General features: G+C 32.7%; 1 protein-coding gene across 3 annotated transcripts; it reads left to right on the plus strand.

Annotated features, from left to right (window-relative positions):
• The first annotated feature begins 1511 nt into the window (after nt 1-1511).
• On the plus strand, nt 1512-27084 carry LOC143199316 (60 kDa lysophospholipase). 3 transcript variants are annotated; one of them, XM_076409037.1, is made up of 11 exons: nt 1512-1757; nt 7736-7886; nt 12785-12873; nt 14311-14422; nt 14480-14591; nt 16366-16491; nt 16547-16757; nt 19203-19315; nt 20432-20617; nt 21103-21213; nt 27000-27084. In XM_076409037.1, the coding sequence occupies exons 2-11, from the start codon at nt 7834-7836 to the stop codon at nt 27045-27047; spliced, it is 1161 nt and encodes a 386-aa protein (XP_076265152.1). In that variant the 5' UTR covers nt 1512-1757; nt 7736-7833; the 3' UTR covers nt 27048-27084. The 3 variants fall into 3 exon arrangements, with proteins under 3 accessions (XP_076265152.1, XP_076265151.1, XP_076265153.1); XM_076409036.1 differs by having other exon boundaries at nt 7789-7886; XM_076409038.1 differs by lacking the exon at nt 7736-7886 and having other exon boundaries at nt 1513-1757.
• The last annotated feature ends 1 nt before the right edge of the window (nt 27085 follows it).

The following is a 27085-nucleotide window of genomic DNA, read 5'->3' on the forward strand; positions in this document are numbered from 1 at the left end:
GTCGATTGGACTTCGGAGTGAAATGATGGAGCCATGTTTCATCCGTTGTCATATATCGACACAAAAACTGGGGTTTATTACGCTTGATCATCTTCGAATACTGCTCCGAATCATCAACTCGTCGTTGTTTTTGGTCAAAAGTGAGCTCGCGCGGCACGCACTTTGCACAAAGCTTTCTCATACCCAAATATTCGTGAATCATATGATGTACACGTTCAGTTCATATCTTCAGAGTGTCTGCTATTTCATTCAATTTCAATTTACGGTCATTCAAAATCATTTTGTGGATTTTTTTTATGTTTTCGTCGGCAACAACCTCTTTTGGGCGTCCACTGGGTTCACCGTCTTTGGCGCTCATTTCACCATGTCTAAACTTAGCATACCAATCCTTAATGGTTGATTGTTCTGGGGCAGTGTCCGGAAACTCGGCATCAAGCCAAGATTTTGCTTCAACTGTGTTTTCCCTTCCAAAAGTAATATTTTATCAAAACACGAAATTCCTTTTTATCCATTTTTTTACAATTACAAAAGTTGCTTCGTTCAAAATGCTACAATTCACATACTAATGATCCGACAGGTGTTAAATTTATACACGCATCTTTTGAGGGTTAGGGCTAACTAAAAAACATATAGATTTAATTCTAGTAACGCAATCTATGTGTCGGGCCGGGGACTTTTCAATTGACTTGTTATGCCTACTTATTCATATTCAAATATATGACTCAATATTCACATGCAGTTTAAAATCCTCACATTGATTTTATTTTTAGTTTACAGTAACTATTTATACGAAATGAATTTCCGAAAATAGCTCAAAAAATTATTGAATAAATTTTTACGTAATGATGGGTACAGACCTGAGCATTCGGGGCGAAATTCGTGGGAAAATTGAAAATGTGCATGAGGAGAAATGCATTTCGGATGAATTGCCTGATGACTCTGAATTTAAGACTCTCTTGAATTTAAGATTTATTATGTCTACCTCATATACATACTTTTCTCTTGGTACTGAATATATCTTCTGGTGATTTTGTATCATTTTGTAATCGTTACAGAATTGTAATGAAATCTCTTCACAAATCTATAAATAGATTACTAAAGCCGTATAAACATAAGAGTTATATTCTTATCATAAATTTCAAACGAGTTGAATTTCAATATTATTCGTATTTTCTTCCTGATCATAACTTTGTTTATTATGTTACCGGCCATACAATAATTTGATTTTTAAAAACGTTGAAACGGTACATATTATTTTAGTAATAAACATTGCTTCTTAGGAAAAGAACACTACACGTACCGTCGAAAATTGATTCACAAGACATTTTATTTTGGCATGCCATTGTGAAAAGTATGGTTATAAACAAAAGAATACAGGGTTCCGAATCGAACCATGAAAATCGTCAAATGATTTTTGGAGACCGAAACTTTCCGAGAACAACCGAACGCCCAACGAATTGATTTCGATCACCGCGAGCGGAAAGATATTCGCCGAATACATGCCGAATCTTCGCGCAGACCTCGAACGTTCGCTTCGTTCAGCTCTGTACTCCCCATAAGTGGGTGTTCCCGATTCGTTCTGCCTAATCGAAGTCAGCTGGCAGGTCAGGTTCGTGGATCGATGTTTATATGCTCCCACGCATAATGCAACACATTCATTTGTCCTTACCGGAAATGCGTGAAAATCGAATTTAGACGATGCACAATTATTTACTGCTAATTTAAGATAGAGTTAATCGTTAGGATTCTAAAAACAGGTGAGTTGTGGAGTGTTTCACGTTGATAATGTATTTTGTTTTATTTTGGTGTTTTATTTCCCATAATAAAGAATGGAATATTCTTTTCTATCTATTTATTTGTATTATACTGATGCATCCTGGAATGTATATTTAATTGTTATAGATAAATAAGTAAAGACCTGATATTTGGTGTTTTTATATATCGGATAAATTGCATTTCAATTAATGTAAGCACAGAAAAACAATTTATAATTTAAGGGGATTTTTTTTGTTAAATATATTTTAGAGTCTGCTTTTTTACCTATTATGGTTTCTCTTCTGGATTGGACCTACTGTTTAACGTTGGCTTCGAACCACGGTCCTCGGCGTTAAGCCAACCGATTGACGCCTGACCAACTTAGAAATCATCTCAGAAGACATCCGGTCTTACCCAGCTTGGTTACTGGCGTGACTGGGATCATTTCCCTTGTCGAATTTTGTACTCTTGCCTAAAGGCAAACACAAACATAACGACCATGTCCCAGCAGGATTCGGACCTGCGATTATCGTCACAGCAGGAGAGCCGTTCTGTCGCCTTTACCGCTGCGCTACCAAGCCGGCAAGGGGGTTTTCTAATTTAGACATTTTTGAAAATATTGTTTTTTTTATATTTTTAAAACTTAACGCTTTAGAAATATGCCCTTAGAGGATTTTTAAAAATTATTTTAATTAATTTTAATTAATTAATTAAAAATTATATTCGAGGTATAGCTGTTTTAAGGGTACGGTACTTATACATGAGACTTGTGTGTTTGTGTTTTTCTACTGTCAGTATTCTCTATATATTAGCATATCGTATTAAAGTAAAACTATAACCAAAATTTGGATTTTTATTATTTTTAAAAATTCGGAAATATCAAAAACGTAATAAAATAGCCCAAATTTGAGTAAAAAGTACGATAAATCGTTTTTTTTTTGCAAATTGCTAGACCATAATAGCCCCTTAAGAAAATCAATCAGGTTGTTGAAATTTTTTTAGAGATACAACTCAGTTTGATTGTTTTTGTTTTAACCATCCTAGGTTGTTCAATAATTTCCCGGAAATTTAACAGAAAATCCCGGAAACTGATATGGAAAAATGGGCTTTCAATTGCAATATTGATTTTGTTCTTCAATTTTAGTACATTTACTCACTAATTCTAATTGATGGATCTCATCACTGTAATGGCTTTTCTAAAAGTCTGGTTCTTCGTTTGAATGAATTCATTTTTCACGAAAAAATAGATGTGATAAGTATCCAACTAATGAAGTTTCTATTCGAATGGGATATTCCAGTCTAAAGGCATGGATTTTAGGTATTATTTCGAGTAAAATAAAAAAAAAAAAAATATTTTGACTGTGTGTAATCTTTTATTAGATATTTATTAATGTTTAAGGATTACATAAACTGAAAAATTAAAAATTCCAAAAAGTTACAAGCTGATAATAAAAAGCTATAATAAAAAGCTAAAAATTCAAACAAATTTATTTTGCCAAATGGACAATTTTGTAAAAATATTAATAAGAGATAGAAAAGGTTCACACCAAATTTTAAATAACAAATTGACTGAAAAGTCCCGGGCCTAACACATAGATGGCGCTAGTGTTATTACACTCACCACATTTTCAGTTAGTACTAACCTTTTTTTTACTAACCTAACCTAGAAGAAAACTGTTAACATTTCATGATATTCGACTCATAAGTGTGTGAGTTATTGTGCTCAGACTGACACTACTTTTGTTATTTTCAAAACAATGGATTAAAAACAATTTTGTGGCTTGAAAAGTGTTATAAGTACTCCTCTCCACCAGAAACAACAATAAAACGTTGGTTTGATGGCTTCAAACGTGGTCGTAGAGATACCGATGGTGCAGAATGGCCAAATGAGGTTGTAACACCAGAAAACATTAAAAAAACCACGATATCGTTTTGAATGATCGAAAAGTGAAGTTGCATGAGTTGGCTAACATCGTAGAGATATCAAAAGAACGTGTGGGTTTCATATTGCATGAGCGTTTGACTATGAGAAAGCTCTGTTCAAAGTGCTCACTATTAATCAACAACTAAAACGTGTTGATGATTCTGAGCAGTATTTGGTCATATTTACAAACTGGAATTTTTGGGTCGATTTGGGACAATGGATCACTTCACTCCGGAATCAAAACGATCGTCATCTGAGTGGACAACCACTGGTAAACCTTGTCTAAGGCGCCTGAAAGCTCAATAATTGATGGGAAAGGTTATGGCCTCTGTATTTTCGGATGTGCGTGGTGAATATTGATCGAGTATCTTGAGAAGGAAAATACCATCAAAAGTAAATATTATAGAGCATTATTGAGGCGTTTTAAAGCCTATATTGCAAATAAACGACCGCATATGGTCAAGAAAAAAATTTGTTTCATAAAGACAACGTACCGTGTCACAAGTCAATCAAAAGAATGCCAAAACTACATGAATTTAACTTCTAATTTCTCCCACATCCACTATATTCGCCAGATTTGGCTTCCAGCTACTACTGGCTGTTCCCACACCACAAAAAATGCTCACCGGTGAGAAATTTCGCTCGAATGAAGTTATCGCTGAAACTGAGGTCTATTTTGAGTTACGCTTTTTTTGAGGTACGCTCGGGACTTTTCAGCCTACGTGATAAATCGGTTCAGTAGAACTCGAGATGTCACATCAATCGTCTCGAAATCAAGTAATCAAGTGGTTGCAAGAAACGCGGTTAAAGATTTCACAAAAGCAGCTGCATCTCCGAACATAATTTCTGTTCTGTCTACTTAAGGGTAGATCCTTAAAGGGTTAAGATTTAAAAATATGAGAGACAAACAATTTTTCAAATTTATATATTAGAATACCTCCTTACTTAACTGATTTTTGACGAGAATTCTTTTGAGAATTCTGGCATCTAGAAGACCCTAAAGGTAACAACAATAAATGAAGTTATTGCCCTACCAGTTTAAAGGTTAACTTTTGCCATTCCAAAAAAAAAACTGACGTTCTTGGTTTAAGCCTATTCTTAATCTCTGGTTTTGTTCGAGATCATGATGGTTGCGTTCAAGTATCATCAATACTTTTTAGAGTTCTGCTCGAAAGTATTTTTGCAACATTGTTAACGAATGCGGAGTTTATTGTATTGCTAGCTTTGACGTATATTAGTTCTAAAACGTGTAAAACTATTTTATTTTATGGATAAAAGTGATGTTGAGTTATTGGACTCATATCACAAACGATACTATCGACACAACACTTTTTTAATATGAACGAAACCCTTATGTCTAAACACCTCACCCAATATATCTCTCAGTCTGACATCTGACACACTTTTTTTTATTTTGAACAAGTGCTGTGTAAGTCGCTCGACAGAAGACCTCCCTCCTAAAGAAATAACCACAGGGATGTACGTGGATACAGAAAAATATCGATATATCGTTATATCGATAATTTTTGTCGATATTTTTTTGACCGATATATCGATATTTTTGTAAACTGATATTTAAAAAAAATGAAATATATTTCTTAAACATTATAATAAAACCATATAATTATTAAACTTTTTATAAGACTTTTTAAATTGGTACTTACTTACTTATTTTAAATGTGTAATTTTGATACTTATTGTTTATTGTAACGGTTTATTAAAAACACTAATATATAGTCTGTTCAAAGTTTATTTGTATATGCGTCTTTGGCACACAACAAAATACAAAATAGCAAATAATAGCATATATAATGCATATATTATCGAAGGACTTAAAACTACAATTAAGAACACAAGTATAATAGTTTGTAGGTCAGAGTTGTTATTACGTTTAAATTAAACTCTTTTCAACACCACCCATGAAGTAGAGTTCTAGGCACATGAAGGCCTAATCCATTTAATTAACAATTGTATATCAAAGTAAAGCATTTTACTTTCATTCGAGGGTATATTTACCTTTTTACGTTTAGTTCATGTTTCCTTCGATGGTGTGTTTATTTGCCTCAAGTCATCTTGATGTCACTATATTTTTTATTTTTTTCTGCTACTACCTGTTACCATTTTTGATAAAATTAATCACTGAATTCTGCCTAATGCAATTACTAAATGCTCACTCATGGTTACTCATGTTCTGAACAATTACAATCATATCTTTGCACACAAGTCTTTCACGCCCTACTATTTTCTACAGTTATATTCTATTAATTATGTACATACCTTTAGCTGTTTCCACTCTCAACACTCTATCTCAGGAATATCCAACAGTGCGCAAAATTATCATATATCCTGAATGTTTTCCATAGTCACGTTCATTTTCCGAGTGACTATCCAAGTCAATAACTAAATTATTAATTTCCAATCTGTCTAAAACATATTCACGATCCACCATTTATTAACTACTTCCTCTGTAAGACATATATCGAGTTCATCCAAACCGATTTTTTTTTCACCAGTGTGCTGTGATATGGTGCACTGTCCAAAATAATAACTGATGGTTTTTTAACAATTTATTATCAAACCTTAACAAAAACATGTTATGGTTCAGTTCTTTATGATAGTAGCCCTTGGATTTGGAGGAAAACACTAATTCTGCACCAGGAATAAAAGCATTCTTGTTACCTGCATGAATAACAATATATCTGCAATTAATTATTAATAAATATTATGATCAACAAAACCTAATCAGATGCACTTTTGCATCTATTGTAACTTTGACCTTTTTTCATCAATTTTTGTTGTCTTTACACATTTATTGTTGCTGTCTTGCTAAGAGTGTATGTATCTTCCTTGATTTTATTGTGTGCCTTTAAAAATTGAATTCTTTTTAAGGCAATATCAGGAAGTTCCATTAGACCTCTTCGAGGATTATCTTTACACTTATATCCCTCAAAAAGCTGCATGTCCCTAACTCTTTTATGTATAATTTCCAGACTAACAATTTTCTCTAAAATAATTTTATTAAATTATGTTTATTTTAGTAAAGTAATTTATGTATTCACTGCTCTTATAGATTTCATATATTTGATCTCGAATAGAGCCAATATCAAGATGGTCAAGATTCGTCACCCACTTCGTATGTAGACGGGTTTTCTTGATTGAATCTAACGTATTGTTCTTCATTTTGTAACCGTATTATTGACAGTACCCACACTAATATTCGGGGCAGCAGTAACACGCTTAAAACATTTTCAATAAAATTGCAGCAACTTATAACATTCTAACGGAAGTTACGGGCAAATGTGGGCCTTCATTACCTCGTTCCTTTTCTAAATAACTTATTAAAGTCGCTATCAATTTGTGACCCTGAATATCTATTGTTTTCGGTATTTTCAAAAGAAATGATATTACATCTTATAACCTGTAGTAATTATAACTAATATTTTGAATAATCTTGCGTACGTCTGACAACCGGACGACTTTGAGAAGTTCATTCGTTTACGTGTTCGAACTAATCAGATAGCATTGTGTCTCTTTCTAACTAGAATAAAATGAGAAGGAAAATATTGTCTGATTCTAAAACGAATTTACAAATTGAAATACCACATATTAATGATGCACACACAAATAAACTTTGAAAAGAATATATAGTGCAATATATCAATATTTGAAAAAAATATATCGAAAATGATATATCGATATTTTTCTCGGCGTCCGACACCCTTAGTATGTGGTCATGGTCCCACTTGGAGAGCTTATAGTTGTACTAAAAATATGTGTAATATTTTTCGGCCTCTTTACGAGTAATGATCTGAATAACAATATTTTTATCCAAATATCCGCGGTATATCCTATATTAAATTATTTCCTAAGTACGGTGACTCTAAATTCTAATGGCCTACGGGCAATTGAACTTTTGGTGATCATATACTCTGAACTTCTATCTGAATCCCAGCTGATTATGCCAGATCACAACCACGTCAATCCGTCTTTGGGGGCCTTACTTATTTAATGATTAGGAATGTTTTACAAAGCATGTATGTTTCCTAATTGTAATAGTTTGTGGCCAGGGGACTCTGAGCAACTACAATCCACCTTTTGTGACATTACAGCTTCAACTGCGATACTGGCCAAACCCCATTTAACTAAACCAAGGAATGCTGCGCAACGATTGCCAATCCAACGTCAACCTGTCTTCTTTTCTTGATAAGTAAGTTGTTTCCGATTACATGGATGTATTCAAAAGAGAATCACTCCGAATTCATTGTGAACCGGGTTTAAAAACAAAAGCATCTATTTTACTGATTTTAAAACAATTATTTTATTTTACGGTAAGAAGTATTGGAACGACCAAACAAGCACTACTGACTGCTCAATCCTATTCTATTGATAACGAAACACTTATGTCTTGACACTTCACTCAGCATATCTCTCAGTCTGACATAAACGTACCATTTTTTTTATTTTGAACAATCAGATCCGTATTATAATATTCGCGATATAACATACGACTATAAAATGTTGAAACTAATAAATTAATGAAATTTTGGTTGAAAGAGAAACCTGGTTGTGATTGCATTTATGTTGTTTTAGCTATATGCTATATTTGATAACTGTAACTATTTACTGCTGATATAGATAATATTAATTATTATCTAAATATATGGGTTTTATAGTTTCACTTTTTAGGTCTAATTCTTTTTATTTATATGCTTTTATTACATGGAAATTAACTAAGGAAACATATTAATTAACAATAGTAAGAATTGGCCTCGTTATTCGTATAAATAAAATTCGTCTGTAAAAAAGTCTGGATTACTTTTTTATACATGACAATATTATACAAGCTTGGGGAAGAAGTAATTTTTTTAAAAAGATTTTCCTATTAGATGGTTTCGTGTCATGTATCTGAAATAAAACGTTGTTCAATACACAATTCGTATAAAGATGGTGTTGTTGACAAAAGTTGTTGCTGTTTGAAAACGGCGACACTAAAAGTTAATTTAAGTCAAATTTTGCATTTCTACTTCCTGACCAATCTATAATAGACAATATCGGTGAAATTTTCTAGTAGATGTCATGCTCATGACATTTCAGCTCGCGATATTGCTGTGGAACTAAACATTCAACACAAAACAGTTTTGGACCATTTATATCAAAACAAAGTCAATATTTAGATTTCACATATATTTATTTACATTTATAAATACTCCTTTCCACATGCATTATGGCTGTATAATTTTCACAAATCCTATCCTTCTGTTGTTAGTAATTTATCCATTGTTGGAATGGAAGATTTGCTTTTGGCAGAATTGTTAGCCCGTGTGGTCGGTTATGATCTGTTAAAGCTGCATGAGGAGCGTCCTCCATCTCTGGAGATGCTCATCATGCGACTGTACGAAGGTCTCATACTCTATATTATAGTTGTTGAACTATTTGATACAATATCCGATATCCAAGTTTTGAATCAGCGGTTACACCATTCCAATATTCTGATGTTTCTATTTAATTTGTAGTATTTCTCCAAATTGATGATTTTTGCCCATTTTAGATCTTTGACGTTAGTGTTATACTCAATAATTGTTTCAGATATTTGCTTTTCCGCAGCCTCAATATTCGCATTGTTGTTTCTGTAAATTGTACCCATATTAAACCAAGTATCATGGAACTTAGTCCAACTATTGATTTATTTTGAAACCTTTCGATCATTATTGATCTGTAATGTATAATATTTTTATTAGTTACTTAAGTAGCTAAATTTTTTTTGTTAAGCCATCATTTGTCTCCTGACATCAGTCTAACGCTGATATACGCGATTTGAAATCATTGTATTAAATGTTCTTCTATCTGTTTGTTGCTAAATTATCGGAGGTTAACATGCCCTGAACATTTAAAGTATCTTCTGTCGTGAGTATTAACATTAACATTATTTAAAAAATAACACTGTTTATCGTGTGCTGATTCTCTAGAATCACTTTTTACCTGGCACTATACTGGGCTAGTACGTAAATCATGAAATCGAAAAGAAAATAATTTGTTTCCCCATAAACAAACTATTTCGCGGTAACATCGATTTTATTGTTGTTAATGTTGTGGCCTAAACTAGTGTAAACTTCGAAACTGATTGGCTTATACAATTAGGTAAGACATGGAGCAAATATTCGTAGATATGTAACATAACGTTCGGTTCATTTTTTTCTTTTGCTAAATTAAAAATCAGCACAATTTTCTAAATTTTTCGATACCATTATTGCTAAATGTATCGGTTGGTTGCCTTTTTTATTTCGGAATTTTTTAAAATTTATTCATTATATTGTTACTAGTCGTTGCCGGCTAACATACAATTTGTCTTAAAGTAAAAATTAAAACTTAAAGCTAGGTATATATCTAGAATACTTTTAGTCACTAGTGTAATAATGCTTTGCCCTTTTTTCTATTAAATGCACCTCACAACACTACATTTCACAAGATCAAATGGTGTGATTGTTTTGAGTCTGTGTCTTATTCTGGTTTTTTCCAAGAGTTATTATTATTTATTTGTTATTAGTTTTGGCAGAACATCTCCATGATCGAAATATATTTGTCCATATAGGTTTAATTACTTGTGATTTTCTTTCTTTTCCTTTTTTCTTCTAGTTAACCAATATATTTTAACTTCAGTTCTTTCCTTTGTTTTACATGTTCCAGCGAAGTTTTGCATCAAGATTCATCCAGAGATACTTAGCGTTGTTGCTATATGGAATGATGGTATTATTTATTGTTATTGGTGCTTGTGCGGTCTTATTATACGTAAACTATACATAAACATATTAATTTTCGTTAATTTAATTTATTTTATAAGTTTGGATTCAGTTATTTACATTTTAGCTTATCTATTGTAATTTTCGTGTGGTTTCTTTTCTATTGTCTCCGACAGCAAGTATAGCAGTCATCAGCAAATGTAGCCATCATGATATTTCTATTTGTGGTATATTACATATGTAGAGTATGTAAAGAATTGGACCCAATACACTTCCTTGTTGTACACCTGCTTTAGCTTCTTTTATTGTAGATCAGGCTTCCTCTTGCGTGACTCTAAATATTCTGGCTGTAATGTAAGATTTCAATAGTTCAGTGTGTTCTTTCGGTAATATTTTCTGTAGCAACTGAACAAGACCGTCATATAGCATGTGATTCTTATTGAAGGTTTGTGCTATATCTAAGTATATCTTTTGTTTTTTAATTATATCTGTATGCACCTGCTCAATCGACGAATGCTTGTTAATAAACCCAAACTGTAGGCTTTAGATTTGATGATTATTATTCCCATTAATATTCACCAAAATAATTCTACAATCAAGTATGGCTATGACTGATAGTACTCCTCTTAAGTCATGGCTGTAGTTGTACGACTATCGGTATGTAGAGATCTAAACATCAATTGCCCGAGCCGCTAGTTTAGCACAGCTCCAAAGAGGTAACTCCTGCGAAAATTAATGAAGTGTAAAAGTGTGATTGCACTATTCGAAAAGCTTTAATATTTTTGATCATATGAAAGAGCATACTTCAGACACTCTTATTTTAGATTATTTCGATATTTTAGAATTTTATATCTCAAATAGTAAAATACAGTTTTTTGGCAAAATTATTAATTTTTATTCAACATAATTGCCTTCAAGGGTGATACACTCCAACATTTCTATACCATTTTTGTAGTATGATTTGTCCTTTATTTCAAAATAGACCTCAGTTTCGTTGATCGCCTCTTCATTCGACAAACATTTTTTCTCATCAAGCATTCTTTTGAGATATGAGAACAGGAAATAGTCGCTGGGGCCCAGATCTGAAGAATACGATGAATGAGGAAGCAATTCGAAGCCCAATTTATGGATTTTTGACACGGTGCATTGTTTTGGTGAAGCTGCATTATCTTTTTTTCAAATGAGCCGTTTTCGACGATTTCGCCCTTCAAGCGGTCCAATAACGCTATGTAATAGTCGCTGTTGATGGTCCTTCCTCTTCCAAGGTAGTCAATGAAAATTATTCCATGTGCATCTCAAAATACAGACACTATACTCGGAGTCCACTCGGATGGCTGTCGATTGGACTTCGGAATGAAATGATGGAGCTATGTTTCATCCATTGTCACATATCGACGCAAAAACTCGGGTTAATTACGCTTGATCATCTTCAAACAATGCTCCGAATAATCAACTCGTCGTTGTTTTTGGTCAAAAGTGAGCTCTCGCGACACCCACTTTGCACAGACCTTTCTCATACCCAAATATTCGTGAATGATACGATGTACACGTTCAGTTGATATCTTTAGAGTGTCTGCTATTTCATTCAGTTTTAATTTACGACTATTCAAAATAATTTTGTGGAGTTTTTAAATGTTTCCATTCGTAATAACCTCTTTTGGGCGTCCACTGCGTTCACCGTCTTCGGTGCTTATTTCACCACGTCTAAACTTAGCATACCAATCCTTGATGGTTGATTTTCCTGAGGCAGTGTTCGGAAATTTGGCATCAAGCCAAGTTTTAGCTTCAACAGTATTTCTTCCCGTCAAAAAGCAATATTTTATCAACAAGTGAAATTCCTTTTGATCCATTTTATTCACAATAACAAAAGTTGCTTCACTCAAAATGCTATAATTCACAAACTAATGATCCGACAGCTGTCAATCACTGAGTGACGACATGTTGATTTGCTGGGTACGAAGCAGGCAAGTCATACTTCTGCATAAGTTCACCTTAACCCGTTTGAGACTAGGAGTATCTTCGGATCACCATTTGTTTGTGTAATTGTAATAAACCTAAGAGATGACATATGGATATAGAAAACAATAGACACTACAAGATTAAGTCCATTGTTGCTTATAATTTATACGAAACAAATTTGTTGAATAATCTGCAAAAATTAAATCATAGTTCTATTATTATATAATGAAATATCAACTTAATATTATGAATCATGGAGATGTAATTGAACTTTAAGTTTTAGATAATTTAGAGTAAGCTTTTGAATGATTAGTGATAGATTCTTGTGCAGAGTTTTTAAACTGCTTTTTGGTTGTGATCTTATAGTTTTTATTATTAAAATACTAGAAATTTATTTGCTCCGTTTTAGGTATATAATGTCGGAGTTCAGTGAATTAAAGAAGGTTTTGGTGTTATATATAGGAGGTACAATTGGAATGCAGAAAAACGAATATGGAGGTGAATATGTTATGTATTTTAGTTGGATATATAGGGGACGATTAAAATATTATGAAAAACAAACCTATATAACAGGTCAATTGAAAAGTCCCCGGCCTACCATAGTAAAAGATATTTTTTTGGAAAAATTAGTTTTTTTATTCAACATAATTCCCTTCAAGGGTGATACACTGATTATAGCGACCCTCCAAATTTTCGATACCATTTTGGTAATACGATTTGTCCTTTATTTCAGTTTCGTCGATCACCATTCTTCATTCGACGAACATTTCTTCCTAGCGAGCATTCTTTTGAGATCTGAGAACAAGAAATAGTCGCTGGAGAATACGGTGGATGAGGAAGTAATTTAAAGCCTAATTCATGGATTTTTGTCACCGTTTTCACTGACCTGTGACACGGTGCATTGTCTTAGTGAAGCAGCACTTTATTTTTCTTCAAATGCGGCTGTTTTTCGGCGATTTCGTTCTTCAAACGGTTCAATATCGCTATGTGATAGCCGCTGTTGATGGTCCTTCCTTTTCCAAGGTAGTCAATGAAAATTTTTCCATGCGCATCCCAAAATACAGACGGCATAACCATGCCAGCCGACTGTTACATTTTCCCACGTTATGGAGCGGGTTCATTTTGTGCAGTCCGCTCGGATGACTATCCATTGGACTTCGGAGTGAAAGGATGGAGCCATGTTTCAATCATTGTTACATATCAACGCAAAAATTCGAGTTTATTATGCTCGATCATCTTTAAACACTGCTCCGAATCATCAACTAGTCGTTGTTTTTAGTCAAAAGTGAGCTCGCGCGGCACTTTCATTGCACAGAGATACCCAAATATTCGTAAATGATATGATGTACACGTTCAGTTGATATCTTTGGAGTGTCTCCTATTTCATTCAATTTCAATTTACGGCCATTTAATATCATTTTGTGAATTTTTTAAATGTTTTCGTCGGTAACATCTTCTTTTCGCTGCTCATTTGACCATGTCTAAACTTAGCATACCAATCCTTGATGGTTGAGTTTCCTGGGGCAGTGTCCGAAAACTCGGCATAAAGCCAATTATTTGCTTCAACTGTATTTTTTCCTTTCAAAAATCAATAATTTTATCAACATGTTAAAATAATTTTCATCGATTTTTTTCACAAAATTAAAAGTTGTTTCACTCAAAATGCACAAACTAATGATCCGATTTCTGTCAAGTTTATACTCGCATCATGTGAGGGCTAACTAAAAGTAGCGCCATCTATGTGCCAGGACGAGGACTTTTTGATTTACCTCTTAGAATTTGTATTTCTTAATAGGGTGTTGAGCGATCATCAACTTTTAGAACTCTTTTATTGAAACTCAATTTGACTGGATAAATGTTTGTTAGTGAGCTTATTTTTCAACCTAAGTTATAGCTATATTATTTAAGAAAATTAATTAAATCTGTTTTCGGTAGTATACGAACCCATGCCTGATGTATTCGCCAATAAAGTTAAATCTTGCCATGATTTACACGACAAAGAACTGGCTAGGATCTATTCCATCAGAGATCACGAAATGATAACCAAGTAAGTACTTGAAGGGCCAATACCGATCAGTTAACCCATAATAATTCTCATTTTTAGAGCTATACATTGCAATAAGGTAATAGCATATCAGATTCAAGAATACGACCCTCTTTTGGCCTCATGCAACATGTCCTCAACCGAATGGATTGCTATAGCGAAATCTGTCGAGGTAACTATTTAGAGATTTGATTCAAAAGAAGATTATAAAATCCAATCGAGAAATCTTAGGAAGTGTATAGTGTTGAAATTATATTTGATCTGCAGCTTTGATGGAAATATGCATTTATTAATGTTAACCAAGGCTCGGGAAGGGTACTTGGTTGGTAACAAATTGACTTCGTAGGCTGTAATAAAATGTTTACTCCAAAGTTGAATATTTCGAAAATATTGTTATTAAAAACTAGTGCTCTCATCGTCCAGAGAACATCTTAGATAGTTCTCGTAGCAAATTACCTTTCGTGCCCTTTTGTTTATTTATATTGTTAGCACCAACTATTCACCGACTGAGACTAAATTTAGATTGCTCACCGCTGACAATTTCAACTAGACTTTGTTATGAATAATAACGCACTCACTGTATTTACCAATAATTCATTGACACTAATTATTTACATTGAAATGAATCAAGGCGATGGTTCTTCTAGGTCTTTTCAACTCGACCTCTTCAACGTGAATGTTTTACCCTGATATTTCCATGCCATTTGGGTCTTCAAGTAGAAAAATGAGGGTCTCAAAAATGTAAAAGAGTGCCAATCATACCGCCCGTCTTGAAAGAATGTGACATAATTACAAATAATATATACAAATATCTTCAAATATAGCCTATTAGACAACAAAACGTAACACAAACAGCCAGTAATAATAAAATGTCTAGCGTGGTCTATGAAGAACAAATCTTATCACCCAAAATACCCATAAGACACAATAAAATCATTTATACATAATGTAAACGATAAATTCTTAATTAACTCCGAATTTACTTGGTGAAGCAGCACTTTCTTTTTCTTCAAATGCGGACGTTTTTCGGCGATTTCGTCCTTCAAACGGTCCAATAACTCTATGTAATAGTCGCTGTTGGTGGTTCTTCCTTTTTCAAGGTAGTCTATGAGAATTATTCCATGCGCATCCCAAAATACAGACGCCATAACCTTGCAAGCCGACTGTTACGTTTTCCCACACATTGCACACGGATGACTGTCGATTGGACTTCGGGGTGAAACGATGGAACCATATTTCATCCATTATTACATATCGACGCAAAAACTCGGGTTTATTACGCTTAATCATCTTCAAACACTGGTCTGAATCATCAACTCGTCGTTGTTTTTGGTCAAAAGTGAGCTCGCGCGGCACCTTACACAGAACTTTCTCATATCAAATATTTGTGAATGATATGATGTACCAGTTACGGTCATTCAAAATCATTTTGTGGATTTGATAAATGTTTTCGTCCGTAACATCCTCTTTTGGGCGTCCACTGCGTTGACCAACTTCGGTGCTCATTTCATCACGTCTAAACTTAGCATACTAATCCTTGATGGTTGATTTTCCTGGGGCAGTGTCGGGAAACTCTGCATCAAGCCAAGTTTTTGCTTCAACTGTATTTTTCAAAAAGCAATATTTTATCAACACGCGAAATTCCTTTTTATCCATTTTTTTCTCTATAACAAAAGTTGCTTCACTCAAAATGCTATAATTCACAAATTAATGATCCGACAGCTGTCAAATTTATGCATGCATCTTTTGAGGCTTAGAGCCAACTAAGACACATATGGATTTAATTCTAGTAGCGCCATCCATGTGTCAGGCTGGAGACTTTTCAATTGACTTATTGCCCCTTTAATTAATATTTGGAGGTTTTTAGGTAGAAAAATAAGGGTCGCAATACTAATAAAAAATCCCAAACAAATGCTGTTTACCACCTGACTTTTGTTTGTTTCCAGGAAAACTATCATGACTTTGATGGATTTGTTATTTTGCAAGGAACTGATACTATGGCCTATACAGCATCTGTACTCTCATTTATGTTCAAAAATTTACAGAAACCCGTAATACTGACGGGCTCTCAGGTATGTAGTATATTTTCCAATTTTACAAACCGTGCTAACGTGGATAACTTCACAGATATCGTTGTTTGAGATACCGAGCGATGCCAAAAATAATTTCTTACATTCGCTGGTTTTCGCCAGTTGTTCGGATATCCCTGAGGTTTGCATCTTCTACGCTAACAGGCTGATGCGTGGTAATCGAGTCAAGAAGGTTCACAGTTCAGCAATAAAGGCAATGGATTCCCCCAACTATCATATATTGGCCGAGACTGGATTGACTTTTAAAAGTAATTAATTATAACTTTTTCTTTCTACGCACTTTTTTACCTCAAAGTATTTTGGCGGTTTCTTTTCGAAAATAATATTAAACGATATCTAGATGAAAATAGGCTGAATAATACAGAGAGAAAATTTACTATATAGAAATTTATTTATTATTGAAAATAATATCTGATATAAATAAAATAATCAAAGAAAAACAATGAGCAGAATATATTACATTTATTATTTAGAGACTTAAACTATACTTAAATACATATTCGCAATAATTCTGTGGTGTAGGGTTGTTTTATCATATTTACGTTAAATGTACAGTGTCTCTTAATGCACTTTTTACATCATCTGTCATTAGTTAGTATATCAGTATCCTTCTAAATTTTAACCATATGACATTACTTGCCATATCTGTATATGTCTAAATTCACACAAATCTTATACACTTTGCAGCTTTCTAGCATATTTTATTAAAACCTGCATTGCGTGATTTATATTGAGACTGTATTCTGTGATAAATATTTTCACAAGAATAGAAGAAAACAAAAAATATTCAACAATGCGATAAAATACCTGAATAGTGAATAATATCAAGGAATACAAGAATAGAAAATAACTCTCTAGAAAACTCCCTCTAGAAAATAACAACAAAGATTAAAAGGCCCCAACAACATAATCCATTCATAAGCATAGTGATATTATTTAGAACAGGAACGACAACGAAAAAACGAATGTTATGTCTAAGCATCTAAAAAGCGTATTTAATCCATGCCCGTCCGATATATCCGTAGGTAAGGAAAACAATTTAACTGACTCTGTTAACACTCCATTTCAAGTAGACCTACCACACGAAAAATTTTCTGTTAGGAAGTAAAATGAATAAAAATAAATTAAGTTAATGCGAATGCATACTTGTACATCTTACAAGAAGTATCAGAGAAAGGCTTGAAGTAAAAAACATTTATGTTTAATGTCATGCTATGTCTAAACTACTTCCTTAATACTTGAAAAGTGGCCCAACTTATTATGATACTCAAACCTAGGATATAAGCCTGTTTACTTGTGATATCCAAGGTTTTCGAGAAATACAGAACAATAGAGTAAATTTACAGACGGGCCAATCAAATATATAAAAACATAAACGATAAAAAAATATTTCTTGGCTTCACATCTCGTTATAGCTCAAGCTTTTGTTAAGGTATGGCACACTGGCTAAAGTAATATCTCACAGATAAACATTTTGTTTTAAAAGAGGGTATATGGAATATGTTCTGGTGATTCACTGTGCAGTATCCTTGGCTCACAGCAATCTCTTTCATACAGCTGACGTATCGATCTCAAATAACACTACTGTGGCAACATATGCTGACGATACAGCGATTCAACTTTATTTCAATAAAATCTGTTTGTAGTTGAAAACATACTGTTGAAACATACAGTAGTAATTAAGTAGATATTGTCAAGTGCCTGGGAACGTATATCGATCGACTCTTAACTTGCAAGAAACATATACTAATAAAACTGGGACTTAAAAACCAAAGGTATTTGGATAATAAGGTATTGGCCCATATGGATGTATAGTATCGAACTGTCGGTTCTACTACCAAATCCTATATAGCCATTCTTCAGAGATCCCAAAATAAGGTGCAAGATGTCAAGGCCCATATTGCAATTCGCCTTAATCCAGCGTGATATCCCCTTGGAAACTATAACGAGTGTAATCTAAAGTGTCAATATGTACTCTGAAAAGGTGTCTTTGCATTCGAATGATCTTGCGAAACAATTGAATGTACGCCATGTCAGTGAAGTGCGTATGTTAAAACATTTACTACCTCCATTACTACCTGATTAATAGACACTGAATAGTTCTTAAAATAAAATAGAATAGTAAATAAATTAACTATAACACTATAAGTTTACACAAGAAATCACGTATTGAAATGATCTTCTACGTGTCACTGTATAATATAAATCGCATCATATATTTCTTGTCCATAGGGCAGATTGTAGAGAACTAAGAGAATAATTAAAAAAATTAAGTGTAACCTTAATTAGTTGAATTGGTCAACTGTATATCTCACCACAGGCAAAACTTTTAAAATAATGATATAACATTCGGCGAATGTCTCTCTCGTTATTGCTTCAAGAGGTCGCATAACATAACAACAATAACAACCACTCTTTTTGATAAACATCAATAATTATCATTATTTTAGACTACATGCACCCAAAAATAGATACATTTTGAATGACTTAAAGATTACAGAAGAACCATCAATTATTAATCTCCAAGCTTTCGTATAATTAGTACCTACGCTATAACTTAATCGGTAAAAAATTCATTTCTAAACATTCAAATCTACGAACAAATAATATAAAATAACCATAATACTAATAATCTTATCATAATTTCTTGTATACTTTTTTTTGTCCGACTTATATGCAATTTCTTGTTTCAGTCTATCGAAATTTTGCGCTTCCCAGATCAGAAAGAGGAATGCTGTCCGTTTTTACAAATTTATGCACACGAGTGGGCATCTTGCACATGTTTCCTACTTTGACTCGTACTCAGGTAATAATTATATAAACTACTTATTTGATTAGCCATCCAATTTTCAGCTGATAAGACTTTTACGCGGCGGTCTACCATCAGAATTCTGAACCAAAAAGGTTCTTCCAAGCAAGTGTATATTCAGAAGTCCAACTATTATCATATTACTTTATTACTTACTATTTTTTGCTCATATTACTTTACATAGGTATTTACTTCCTACATTCCTCTACAGGAGATTTTCAAAAACCTTAGATATTATTGGCAGCAGTGATATAGGTCTGTAGGCTTTTATTCCGTTTGGTGAGTAATATTCATGGGAAGGCTTTATTGTCATGAATATTCCATTTAGATGTCGATGTGGATAGCTCTCCTGGATAATCCCATAACATTTTGCACTGGGTATTGTCGTTATCGATCTAATGTTCAGCGCCAGTCACAATACATGACAGAGAATTTTTCTTTTTTTTTTCAGGAAGCAATGACACCGCTAAGTTGGAACGGTGTAAAATGACATTTTCCTTCTTATTGGATCTTTTACATAGTATAAAAATGTGTGCAAATACTTCATTCATCAACTGTTAAGCCGTTTGAAGGTTTTTCAAGAATTTGTGCTGAGTTTTATTGTAATAGCTCAATTCGTACACCTATTTTGCTCTTTCAGACTGTTTTTTGTTATTAGCATCAAAATGATCACTTTTAAAATGTTTTCGCTATCAAAACTGACAACAGGCTAAAGGATTGCAATAAAGAATTTAATTTAATTTATATATTGTAGAAAGATTATTAAAACATATATTTATTTTAAAATTAAAAGTGGGATTATTAAGATAATAATAGTTAAAAATTAGTTCTGAACTACCAATCGAAAGAATATATTAATGAAAGAAATTGAACAAGGATTTATCAAGGCAAATAACTTAAATTTGCCCGCAATCGGCTCGTTGATAATGAATGCACTTTATGGAACTGAAATATTAAAATTAAAATGGATACTAGAACTCTTACATAATATCAAAACCAACGACTTTAATATTTGTTTATGCTTACAATTATAGATGAAAATCTAAAAAATAAAAGTGTTGATATCAGAATATTAAAGTTTTTGTTTTTCAACTGATAGCTTGTTTCTTTCAGCTATTGTCATTCCTCGAACCATCTCTAGAAGGGGTAGTTTTAATAACATACGGAGTGGGAAATATCCCCACTGATCGCCAAGATCTGATTGATGTTCTAAGAAATGCCGTTGGAAGAGGAATCACTGTTGTAAGCGTTACTCAGTGCTATAAAGGACCAGTTGCAGTACTATACGAGACAGGGCGAGTAAGTTTTATGATAAGAATAATTAGCTTACTAATAGCGTAAGGGTTTTATTACCATTTTATTTTACATTGTTTATAAATTAATTGTATATGCAATACATCACTCAGTAACACCTGCATATGGCCCATAGACCCCCTATTTACCAATCTGAAATCAAACTTGGTACTTGTCTGTACCATAAAATAAAGAGACCTAGAATGCATCTTCTTTATATAAAGTTACAACTAAGTATTGCGCATCTGAATCACCACAGTACATATAAGAATTATCATTTTGGAAATTATTATATTATTGTAGTTAATAATGACAAAACATTTTTCATTAACCCAATAAATATTGAGCTTTTTTTATATATATATATATATATATATTAAATATAAGTCATGAACTAATTTTTCATAGAATTATCATTATTTAAGTACGTTATTAGATAAAGTTACGTTTAGATAAGTTACTCGAAATAAACATGATATTTCCTTTTTCAGCGAATGATAGAAATTGGTGTCATTCCTTGTTATGATATGACTGTTGAAGCGGCTTATTGTAAACTGATGGTAATATGCGGTATGGAAAGAAACTCAGAGGATAGGGCAGAGGTAAATATATACAATATGCATTTTTCCATATTGGTATGCTAATATAAAAGACAAAAGAGCTTTTGTAAAAGTTTAATTTTAATCCGGTTTTATTAATTTAAATTAGGTTTATTATGGAGACTTTGTTCTAAATGAAATTGTTGTCAAGTACTTTGAGCTATATTGTACTAGTTCCTTTGAACACTTGTTTGTACACCCTCTTCTTGAGAGAGAGAGTGGTTATTTCACTAAATTATATAAGGTATCAAAATCTACATTCTCTCTCTGAATACTTGGGTGTTTACTTTTCGACTTATACGTTTCTATTGGTGCTCAAGATTTTGAGTATTTCTCATTAAATCTTGTGATTGCTGGTTTAATTTAGATTTGGATCCTGTTTCAGATTGTTCCCTATGATTTTGATACATTGCCTTTTATGGTTTAAAAGATTGATTGAAATTTATTGGAAAGGTTGAGAAGTCACCACAGAAGTCTCTGAGCAATTTGTTCACCGTTAATTCAACAAACTGTTGTATTTGGCATGTCTGGATTTGTACCTCAAGTTGTGTATCGATTATTTGCACACATATTGTTGTAATTGTCTTAAGCATGTGACTTGAAAGACTTTAGATTCACAGAAGTTACACGAAAGAGTTGGTTTTTGGTTTTGACTATAATATATTTTTTTTCTATGCAGACTATTTTAAAAAAGTTACCGCTCCTACGCTATTGATTCCAAATATTTGCAAATGTTCTTAAAAATTATGACCTTGCTCCAACAATATGGTGTTTTTTCGGGCTATTTTTCATTTTCATGATTCTTAAACGTTATCTCCACGTCTCGGAGCTACATATTTAATTTGACATAATAAATCAGACTTTAATTTGATTGTAATATTTCTCATTATCCAGAAATACCATTTTAGAAAAGTGAGATCTCCATCTGCTTGGTTGTTTATTTTAGACCTATGTGGCTCTGAAACGTTAATTTATCAATGTTGCAGTTATTTCAGTCGTTTATAGTTTGCGTCAAGTGCTCGCAACGAAACTAATAATCTAAAATCTTCTCACTAAAATCCTTAGACATTTAGTGTGATTAATAATTCAATCAATCAATAGTAATAATAAAAACCCCGCTGTATATAACTTCTTGAGGTCATTCTCTTGTTATTCAGGTTCTCCATTGTACAACGTGGGGTAAAAGTCAATCTATTATTGACGAAATGTTCGCTGAGTAGCAATAATGGAACGATTATACTCAATTAATCCATAATAAAATTAGGAAGATTTACACAACACAAAGGTTAAAGCGAAACTGAGTTAAACGTCACATAACCAAGATGTCTCGCAATCAAAATAGTAGCGGGAATTTTGCCCCAACTTAGTGTCAATTCAAAACGGTAGTAACTTGTAATTTCTCGTCTTTAGTCTTCTGGAAACGATATCCCTTTTTCTTATTCACATCGTTATAGAAATAAATGTGAAAAATATTTTTCGTGCTCTCTAAATATTTTTTTAATACTTAAATAGAATTCACGTCAGACTAGTTATTAAATATTATATATTTAATTTGATTGAAAAACTGGTTGTGAGTTGAAGCTGTTTACAGTCTTAGATAGACTGTTTAAAGATTAGGGGTAATATTTTTCTTCGAAACAATGTATTTTATAAAGTTAGGTAATTCCCCTGAAACGTTGAAATGCAAAAAGTCTGTAGAATTTCTGCGTATCTGCGATTTAGGTTATTGCATGTAAAGTTTATCATAAGCGGTAATTAATTTAGAGACCTCTCTCGAATAGTTTTGATGGATTGGCGTTTGCCAGATCGTTGATTGCTTTACTTAACTTTCATATCGTGATGAATTCGTTCATTATAGTCGCTGATTATAGTTGGTGATACCTGATTGTCTATTTCGCAGTGGCAATATTACTTCTGAATAGGTCATCATATTTGTGTTCATTCATCAAAGTAATTTTTATTGTTAAAAGTATTTTTGTAAGCACATGTTATCACTACATAGTATAAAACAAAGTCGCCTTTTCTGTCCCTATATCCCTATGTGCGCTTAAATCTTTAAAACTACGCAACGGATTTTGATGCGGTTTTTTTCAATAGATAGAGTGATTCAAGAGGAAGGTTTATATGTATAATACATGCATAATATACTAAGGCAACGTTACTAATTTTAGAGGTTTCTAACGTGATGTCGTAAATTAACCTATTTTTTTAGGTTTATTTAGCAATTAGCAAAAACGCTGTCTAACCCTACGAGTTAGATCAAATTAATGTACTACAGTATTGTACACCATAAAAAGGTCTACAAAAAAGTCCCCGATGGTATATGTTTATCTTTTAGGGATAACCCACATTAACCATTTTTATTGTTTACTTTTTACGTGAGAAAATGGCTTATTTACGAAGCTATTTTAAGCAATACGGCATTAATCCTTATCGAATTAAGTACCTTAAATACAGTGTGCAATTAATATAGATCAATATGGTTCCTTACAGCATGTAAATTAAACAAATATTTTCGGAGATATTACAAATTTAAAATTTGCATTTAAAAATTTGTAATGTAATAAAAATTGTATGAATTTAGATATTCCAAAGATAGCAGGAAATCTTCATAGTAAGTATAGGGGAAGAGGAATTGTTTTACTCCAAATTTAATGCGTGCAGGCCAAGGGCAGTAATGAATGAACCAAAAATACTGGATCGATTTTAATCATGTTTTCATTGAGTGACATAGGCATATATATTTTATGCCCGTGCAAAGTCGGAGCGGGCCGCTATGTTTTTATATACAACGTTCATATTTTTTCTGTAGTGTATTTAATTTAGTATCAGCATTGCACCCGTGCGAAGCAGGGGCGGGTCGCTAGTTAAAAATAAAGCTATCTAGTAATTTTTTATTCATACTGTTTTTAAAATCCAGATCTAAGACTTAAATTTAATTAATATGTAATGGATGAACATACCACTTGTGCACACCACATAGTTTTAGAACGTAGCATAGTTTTCACAAATATAGTCTATTCAAAGTTTTTTTTAGTAATGAATCATGGATATTTGTGACGTCGAAATATTGCAATGTTTGAATTGAATTAACTCTGAGATTTAGTTCAGTTTGGCTTTGACATACAAAAAAATTCTAATCTATATAAAATAATTGAACAAAAATATTATGAAATATAATTTATTTTAACATTATAGTATATCTAATACATATATTATCGAAGGACTTAAAACTTCAATTAAGACACAACTGTAATAGTTTGTAGGTTAGATTTGTTTTGTTTACATTGAACTCTTTTCCACACCATCCATGAGGTAGAGTTTCTAGGCGCGTTTTTTATGTAGTGTTATCCCCTTGGAGGCCTAATCCACCTAATTAACAATTGTATATCTGAGAAACGTATTTTACTTTCATTCGAGAGGATATTTACCTTTTTACGTTTAGTTGTTGTTTCCTTCAATGGTGTGTTTACTTGTCAAGTCATCTTGGTATCACTGTATATTTTATTTCTTCTGCTACTATCTGTGTACACCATTTTTTATAAAATTTATTACTGCATTCTGTCTAATTCATTTACCATATCTATAAAACAGTTAGTATTCATTCTCTCCTCATACGTTATAACCTAATGCTTATGTTTAATTTTGAACAATTACAATCATATATGTGCACACAAATCTTTCACGCCCTACAATACCATTTTCTACAGTTATATTCAATTAATTGTGTACATATCATTAGTTGTTTCCACTCTCATCATTCTGTCTCAGGAATTTCTGGCATTGCACAGCATTATCACATATCCTGAAAGCTTCCTTCAGTCACTTTCACTTTCCCACTCATTATCCAATTCAATCACTAAGCTGTTAATTTCTAATCTGTCTGAGACATGTTTACAATTCCACATTTTATCAATTACTTCCTCTGTATGTTTAATCGAGTCCATCCAAACCCAAGGTGTTACGGTTAACAATGCTTCCTTCCTTATATCCAAACAGTTTTTGATGGAATGTACTTCTCGACCAGCAATATATCTGCAATTAATTATTAATAAATATCATGATCAACAAAATTTAATCGAATGCTATTGTAAGTTTTACCTTTTTATATCAATTTTTAACGTCTTTACACATTTTTTTTGTTACCGTCTTACCAAGTGTGCCACAATGAACCATTTTGAAATTAACAAATTAAAATAGTTTATCTTCCTTGGTCTTATTTTATGCCTTTAAAAATTTAATTCTTTTTAAGGTAATGTCTGAAAGTTCTATTAAATCTCTCCGAGGGTTATCTTTACACTATTTAAACCCTATGCCCTGTAAGAGTGTATAAAAGGATATCTTACATCCCTTAAAAAGCTGCATGTCCCTAATTCTTTTATGTATACTTTTCAGTATATTACATGCTGAACGTTTCGTTACGTTACGTTTCAAATTCAAATTTCAATAAATAAAAAATAATTCACTGAATTAAAGATTGTACATCCAAGTAATATATTTATTTTACTTTCATTGGAGAGCATATTTACCTTTTACGCTTAGTTCTTCTCTCCTTCGGTACAGTTCTTCAGTATAAAGTAATTTTGATATCACTGTATTTCTTCTTAGTTTGTTGTGTTATTACCTGTATACATCTTTTTTAATAAAACTAGATTTAATCATTGCATTCTCTTTAATACATTTGCCATAACTGCAAAAGAGTTCCTATTCTTTTTCTCCACACACCTTTTAAGTAACCATTCCCCTTTCCATTATGAAGAACAATATATCTGAAATGAATTTTTAATAAATTGTTGTGACTAATAAAACCTAATAAATTGTTATTCCAACGTTTACCTTTTTCCATAAACTTTTGCTCTCTTAACACTATTTTCATTATCTTCTTGCCATGAGGGACTATTGAGTATATTGGTCCCATTTTGAATTATTCATGTTTCATCTAAATACATATGATGAAGTAATAGTCTACCTTGATTTTATTATAGGCTTTTAAAAATTGTGTTCTTTTAAGTACAATGTCTGCTGTCGGCTGGCAAGGTTATGGCGTCTCTATTTTGCGATGCGCATCGAATAATTTTCATTGACTACCTTGAAAAAGAAAGGACCATCAACAGCGGCTATTACATAGCGTTATTGGACCGTTTGAAGGGCGAAATCGCCGAAAAACGGCCGCATTTGAAGAAAAAGAAAATGCTGTTTCACCACGACAATGCACCGTGTCACAAGTCGGTGAAAACGGTGGCAAAAATCCATAAATTTTGCTTCGAATTACTTCCTCATCCACCGTATTCGCCAGATATAGCTACCAGTGACTATTTCCTTCTCTCAGATCTCCAAAGAATGTTCACTGTGAAAAATTTTCGTCGAATGAAGAGGTGATCGCCGAAACTGAAGCATATTGTGAAACAAAGGACAAATCGTACTACAAAAATGGTATCGATAAGTTGGAGGGTCCCTATAATCAGTGTATCACCCTTGAATGGAATTATGTTGAATACAAAAACCTAATTTTGCCAAAAAATGTGTTTTACTATGATAGGCCGGGGACTTCAATTGAGCTGTTAGTTGTCAATATGGATTGGCTTTTCTTTCAACGTCTGCAAGTAGACATTTGTATACGGAAGACTACCAAAGTTTGGTTATAAGTTAGGTTATAAGTTAGGATATCATAATTAAACTATTCAGGTAACTTTCTATGACGCTCTTGTGGACTAAGTCACAATACCATGTACACCATCATATTATTTTTATGAATGTTGACGTAAAATAACATTTTTTTTTTGTTACAGTTGATGAAGCAGAACATGAGAGGTGAAATGACTATTCAACAATATTAGTGTCTTTAACAATAAAATTATGTACGTAATAATATAAC

The sequence above is a fragment of the Rhynchophorus ferrugineus genome, unplaced genomic scaffold, assembly GCF_030347505.1.
Source record: "Rhynchophorus ferrugineus isolate W39M unplaced genomic scaffold, kcgeb_rfMv2 rfM7, whole genome shotgun sequence".
NCBI classification, from domain to species: domain Eukaryota; kingdom Metazoa; phylum Arthropoda; class Insecta; order Coleoptera; family Curculionidae; genus Rhynchophorus; species Rhynchophorus ferrugineus.